Source organism: Poecilia latipinna, unplaced genomic scaffold (assembly GCF_001443285.1).
Source record: "Poecilia latipinna isolate Pla-1442-1.1 unplaced genomic scaffold, P_latipinna-1.0 Scaffold61, whole genome shotgun sequence".
Taxonomy (NCBI): Eukaryota; Metazoa; Chordata; class Actinopteri; order Cyprinodontiformes; family Poeciliidae; genus Poecilia; species Poecilia latipinna.
In genome coordinates, this window is record NW_015112677.1 from 816,549 (window position 1) to 822,849 (window position 6,301).

The 6,301-nt window shown below is 35.9% G+C and overlaps 1 protein-coding gene across 1 annotated transcript in view; it reads right to left on the reverse strand.

The window, feature by feature from the left end:
- Positions 1–1,310: 1,310 nt before the first annotated feature.
- Positions 1,311–6,301, reverse strand: part of LOC106962956 (cytosolic 5'-nucleotidase 1A-like) — a 9,584-nt gene continuing 4,593 nt past the window's right edge. The window contains exons 3-6 of the mRNA XM_015057643.1: positions 5,552–5,681; positions 5,285–5,407; positions 4,389–4,573; positions 1,311–3,181 (exon numbers count right to left, since the gene is read on the reverse strand). Of these exons, the coding sequence (XP_014913129.1) occupies positions 2,816–3,181; positions 4,389–4,573; positions 5,285–5,407; positions 5,552–5,681 (804 nt within the window). The 3' untranslated portion in view covers positions 1,311–2,815. The remainder of the gene's footprint in view (positions 3,182–4,388; positions 4,574–5,284; positions 5,408–5,551; positions 5,682–6,301) is intronic.

Here is a 6,301-nt window from a genome sequence, read left to right on the forward strand (position 1 = left end):
CTTCTCTTTTAAAACAATAAAGCTTTTTACGTTCCTGTCTCTGCAACACAGCATCATGATGCCACCTCCAGAATGAGTTCAATAATGTTAAAAAAGAACAATATTCCCCGGAGCATGCAATAACTGTTTCGTTTTTATTACTATTATTATCGTTTCCCTCTGGTTATCTAATAGTTGGCATTGCACATTGTTGAATTAGGTTACGTGTAGTATGTGACTAAAACAACGTGGGAGCAAAGATAAAAGTAGTCATACGGCGCCATCTACCGGTGAAATGACAAACAACCAGTTGTACCAAACCTGAGGACGTGAGATCAGAAGGAGTAAAAGTGGAGAGAACTGTAGCTACACACCGCCACCTACTGGTGAGTCAAGATACACACAACTAGTGGTAGGAATTTAGCTTTAAAACATTCAGATACATAGAAGCTGTTGATGTTTTCCTCAATGGGGGCACAGACACTTGAACCATTTTTTATAGATGATACAAAGTAGATTTAAACTATTTACATGTACTTTTTTTTTCTTCAAGCCACCAAACTTAAAAAAAACATCCCTAAAAGACAATGTCTAGCTGAACTTTTCTTTGAATAATGATGCTTCAAGACTATATGTTATATCTTGGGGTAAAAATAACCTATAAAGGTAGTACAAAAAATGTTTCGCTTTTTAATAGGATTATTACGTAAATTAAATGTGTCTTTCCTGTCTTTGGACTTCTCATTGTGCCATAACATATCGAGAAGACTCCTCCTTCCTGCAGCCAATATTTTTTTCTTCACTGATCCATTCTACTTAGATGAGTTTATGTCTTGTAAAACTCTTCAGAAAGCCTACTGGCAGCATTAAGCCAGGACAGGAAAAACAGTCAGGAGTCTCTTAAAGATTTCAGCTAAAACTTTCACTGCTTGCTTCCAATTTTCTATGTATAAGAGAGGAGAAAATGTCTAAGATTTGCTCCAAATTTGCTTTCTTATTTGCGGCAGCTTCAACTACAGTACGAGTATTTAAAACCTGTCATATAAGACAATATTTATATTAATTGTTTAGAATCTAATTACAATAAAAGTAAAGAAATCAAAATAAAACATCTTTGTACAGTAGTTTAAATTTATTTACCCCTTAAGTGTCTTATGTTTTTTCTAATTTACTACACTTAAACATCAGGACATCAAATCTATTTTAATATAAAATATTATGTCAAACGATTATTTCATTTAATAAGGGCAAAAAAAAAAAAAGAAAAAAAAAAACATACACAAATGAACTAACCTAAAGTTATAAATGCAGCAGCACAAAGAAGCACAATCAATGCTTTTGGAACAGAAAATATTTTTATTCTTTAAAAAAAAAAATAAAAAAAATGCACTTTTTTTTGTTTTCATATTCTTATTTCAATATGTAAACGGAGTACAATATAGACTAAAAATAGATTTTATCAAAATGCTTAAAAATGCTTACTAATTTAGTGCTTACCCCAAACACCAATAAACAAGATTGATCTACATTACTTTATTAACCCGACTGCATGCTCAGAGCTCAATACAATCTGACAATGCAAAACTTTCACACAGGCTCTACTTTCACAGAGTCCGTGTGAAAGTAGCTATAGATAGAAAAGTTGAACGGCACAAAACAAGTGACAAATACAGATATTTCCAGCATTTGGAAAATACCGACGTGCATAATTCTGTAGCGTTCGAAAACTAACACAAGTAGTTTGGTCCTATGTTACAAATAAACTTGAACATAAGAAAAGCATCAAAACAATAGAATTTTATGTCAACATCCAGCAAGAAGAAAAACATAAAAGGCAGCATCAGTGTCCCTTTAAGCCACAGCATTTCTACCCTGGCAGAAATGTTTTAAAATATATATGCGTTCTATAAAGGTGCAAGAACGTTGCCTAAAAATGATGGATCGGGCAATTTTTACCAAACAGGAGAGAGTGGACCGTTACGTGTTCAAGGTCAAGGAAAAATACAAACACGGCACAAAGAGGAATAAATAAAAATGATGTAAACTTTATTAAAAATGTATTTATTCCTGACTGAGCTTTTAAAAAGGAAGCAGATGCAGAAAAAAGGTAACAATAGATTTTTTTCTGTCTAGAATTAAAAAGGGAAAAAATGTGGATTGCATAAGGTAAATCTATCTGTGAAAATACATTTTGGCAGATATTATATTCTCACCATACATATTGCAAAATCCTTTAATAAACTAAATTCTAACGTTTTCTTTAGTTTGGCACTTTTAAAGTGGCAGTATTGTGTAAAAATAGACTTTTTTGAGCTTTACTTCATGCTATAATGTTATTCCCTCATTGGAAACATAACTGGGGTGCAGCTTTGATTCTTTCATGCATGTTTGAGAAATCCTTTAACCTCCGCTGGCAGCCGTTTGGGTTTGCAAAACGCTTGCTCACACCAAGTCACATCTTTACCTCTCAGCTCCTCCAAACTAGCGGCAGCAGCAATTAGCAAACACCTAGAAGAGCTGCGCATCTGCTGAGCTCATGGTATGAGCTACTTCTCAGTGCAACACACGTTGTTGTGATGACGTGCTGAAGGCGGAGTCTCGGAAAGGGCAAGGAGTTTCTTAAAGAAATAAAGCCTCAATTTTAAAGCATTATATTGTGATATTTTACATATACAGCCTTTTTATAACAACTGAAGGTGACATAGTTACTTGATGGTGCTAGAAAATGCCCCTATGTGCCTGTAAAATACATAATACTGCTTCTTTAAAACATGATTAATTTGGAGCAAATCTCGTCCTATGGAGATAAATTAGTGTAGTGTATGTCACTTGCAAATTACTCTTCTTTTTTGGGCTCCTCGATGAGCTTCCCCTTGTTGTACTTCTGTCCAATTCCATAAGGCACATGTGCAGATATGGTTCCCAGCTCATTGGCCCCCTCAATGTGGAACATCTGGTCGTCGAAGAAGATGTGAGGTCTGATTTTTTGCAACAGAGGGCCCTTGGGAGCCCCGGCCAGAAAGAGGGCCTCGTCGATCTCCAGGCCCCAGCTGCGGAGGGTCTTCAGGACTCGCGCGCCGGAGCTGGCTGCGCTGCGGGCTGTGACCAGGAAGGTTCTGATCGGGCAATTCAGACGCTCGTTCTTGGCATAAAATTTTCTCTGGAGCTTACCAAGGGCCTCCAGGAAGCACTTTAATGGACCCTGTGTGAAGCACAGAACCGGGTTAATGTCCCGTAAAATGAGTAGTGTGACAACATATGTATTAAAAAAGCTAAGAATTCATTCCTCTTAAACTTTTTTTTATATATATATATTAAAACCACAAACTTAAATTTTTATTGGGATTTTATAATGATGCCCAAACATGAAGTATTGATCAATTGTGAAGTGGCAGGAAAATTATATATTTTTTTTTTATTATTTTACAAACAAAATCTGAAAAGTGCTGCCTGCAACTGCATTCATACCCGATTCAATACTGTGATTTTTAAGTGTTCACAAAATTTTCAATTGGCTTTACGTCGGTCCTTTGACTGGGCCATTCTGACACATGAATATGGGAATATGGCCATATGTTTTTGTTTGTCCTACTTGAAGGTGCAGTTCAAACTTTAGCTCCATTAATCATCCCATCAACCATGACCTGTGTTGAAGTAAAAGATAAAAGTTACTGTTCTCATCAACTCCTTGCAATTTCTTTTATATGAGCACAGCTTAATTTCAATGGGTCTGTATTATTTGATTGAGTTGACCGTATATAAGATGGATCATTTTTTGGAAAGTGCATTCAGAGGACATTTGTAGTAAATCTGCACTACATAAATGAAATGAAATTAATTCAACTCCAAATTGTCATACTGGGTTTTATTCAAGGGCCTAACAAGTAAAAATGGGCTGAATACATATGCATGCAACACTTTTAGCATTTTTATTTGCAGAACCTTTGATTACCAGTGTATTAGTAGAAGGCGTCCCCTTCTTAATTATGTGCTACGTTGTCTCAGTATAAAATCTCAGTATAATCGAGGTTTGTTGTTGCAAAACCATTAAACCATGACAGGGTATGAACAGTTTTGCATGGTTCTCTACAGCAGGTTAGACAGGTTCACAACTCCAGGAGTTAAGAGTCTGACAAACCTGTATCTTCACATTCAGACTGGTTATAAATCTGTGTGCAAGTTCAGATATATATCACATTTCACTGATGAAGAGAGAAAATATGAGTAATGGAAGAAAAACCCTTAAAAGTTGAAGCTGCAACAAAAGTCATTTTAAAGCTATGTAGAAGAATTGAACACTGGGCTGGCATGTTGTGTGGAGTCATGGCGTTTGTGTTATTTTAAGAAGACGTGATCTCATTTTTGTCAGGCATCAGAGATGTTGCACGTAGACGACAGCGCCTTTTTACCTGAGCCAAAGGTTTGTTCTCAAACTTTTTCTCATGCTCAAAGAAAGTGTCGAGGCCATGCTTCTTCACAATGATCTCCGACTCGTCTGAGAAGAGGACGGCGTCACCATCAAACGCCACTCTCAGCTGAGTGTCGCTCAGATCGCTCTCCTGTCTTGACATAAACATGGTGGCTGCAGCAATCCCTTCAAGGAGGAAAGAAACGGTTAAAAAAGAATGATGACAAGTGGATGTTCTGTTCTTGGATTTCTGCCGCAGGCTAATGTCAGCCCTATATTTCATTATAAGATGTTTGAACTGACGCTCAACTTCAGGTTTCACCAACCACCTGAGTAGATTTCACCAAAAATAATAGTGACTCGCAAAAGCTTCCCTACCGCTTGAATGTTTGCACATTTTGCAATGTTATGATCACAAACTTCAGTGTGTCTTCTCGTTTTCTTTTCAGTTCCTGGTTCTTTGTGGTTATGCATCATTTTGGATAAAAGCAGCAAATCCTCACATTTAACGATTTGAAACTAGTAAATATACCCCATATTTGATAAAAGATATATTTTTATTAAGAATATGCAAATTAAAATTTTAGATTAGACAGGAGGAGCCATAAAGCTCAGCCTTTCTGTTAACCGACTTGCAGCTCTTTACAAATGCATACAAAGGCTGAGATAACAAATGGTTACTATGGAGATTTGATAATACCTATATGCTACACTTTGGTGCATGTTGCTGTGACATGAGGGGATTTCCCTCCCCCCTTATATAATATCTTGGTTTTTTGTGGACATCTTCATGAGAGGTGAAAATAATTATGGAGGGTAACGGTATTAAATAAATATTTAAAATAAAAGTTTGTGTGTTAAATGTTCTGGCTGTAATCAAAGGACATCTCCTCTTACCTTCCTCTATCGCTTCTGTAACTTTGTCTGCACTTTTTGAGAGGTAAAGGTTTGTCATGTAGGCCTTCAGGTAACCTATAGGACTTTTCCCTCCAGTCATACAGAATCTCTCTATGGTCAAACCTGAAAGAGCATCAAACACATTAGATATGCATGAAGAATGAAACCCCAGCTCTAACGAGTTCTCTTCTTGATTATGCCTGCTGATGTAGCGAGGCGTTGTAGAGCTGAACGATTAACAATGTTTGGTTAAGAAACGCAGCGTACCGTAGTGATTAATGCTGTTAATCAGGCGCACGCCGACTTGAGCGTGGTTGTTAGTCATCAAGACGATGTCAAACAGCTCCTCGCTGTCGGGGTAAAGGTTCCTAAGTCGAGTGTTGACATTCATGAGGGCCTGTAACACATATCCGACCTTCTTAACTCAAAGAAAAGAAAGGATATTGAGGCATTGTGTTACACATGAGGTAACAGCAGTATTACAAAAGGTTTGCCGTTCTTTCCCGTTTATATAAATTACACAATATATGCTCTGACTGTGGAAATAAATGACTTTAGTGGTCTTGGAATCACATATTTCCTATATGAGATAGGAATAATATGTTATGGAAGCAGAGCAAATGGATGGACAGATGGATGAGATTCAACTCAACTCATGTTCCACTTCTGGAAAACAAAATTAAGTCAGATTTTTTCATAATGCCACTGTCAAACCAATAAGTGACACCTGTTTCAATGTTGAACCTGCCTTAAAAGAGGAATTACAATTCAACTGACAAAAATAGAGGTAAAAAAAAGCCTTTATATATATATATATATATATATATATATATATATATATATATATATATATATATATATAGAGAGAGAGAGAGAGAGAGAGAGAGAGAGAGAGAAAGATGAATGTATTTATATTGTATGTATATATGTATTGTATTTATAATGTTTACTGATTCTTTAATAAAAAATAATATATATAAATATATATAATTAAATATTAAATAAACAAATATCTAT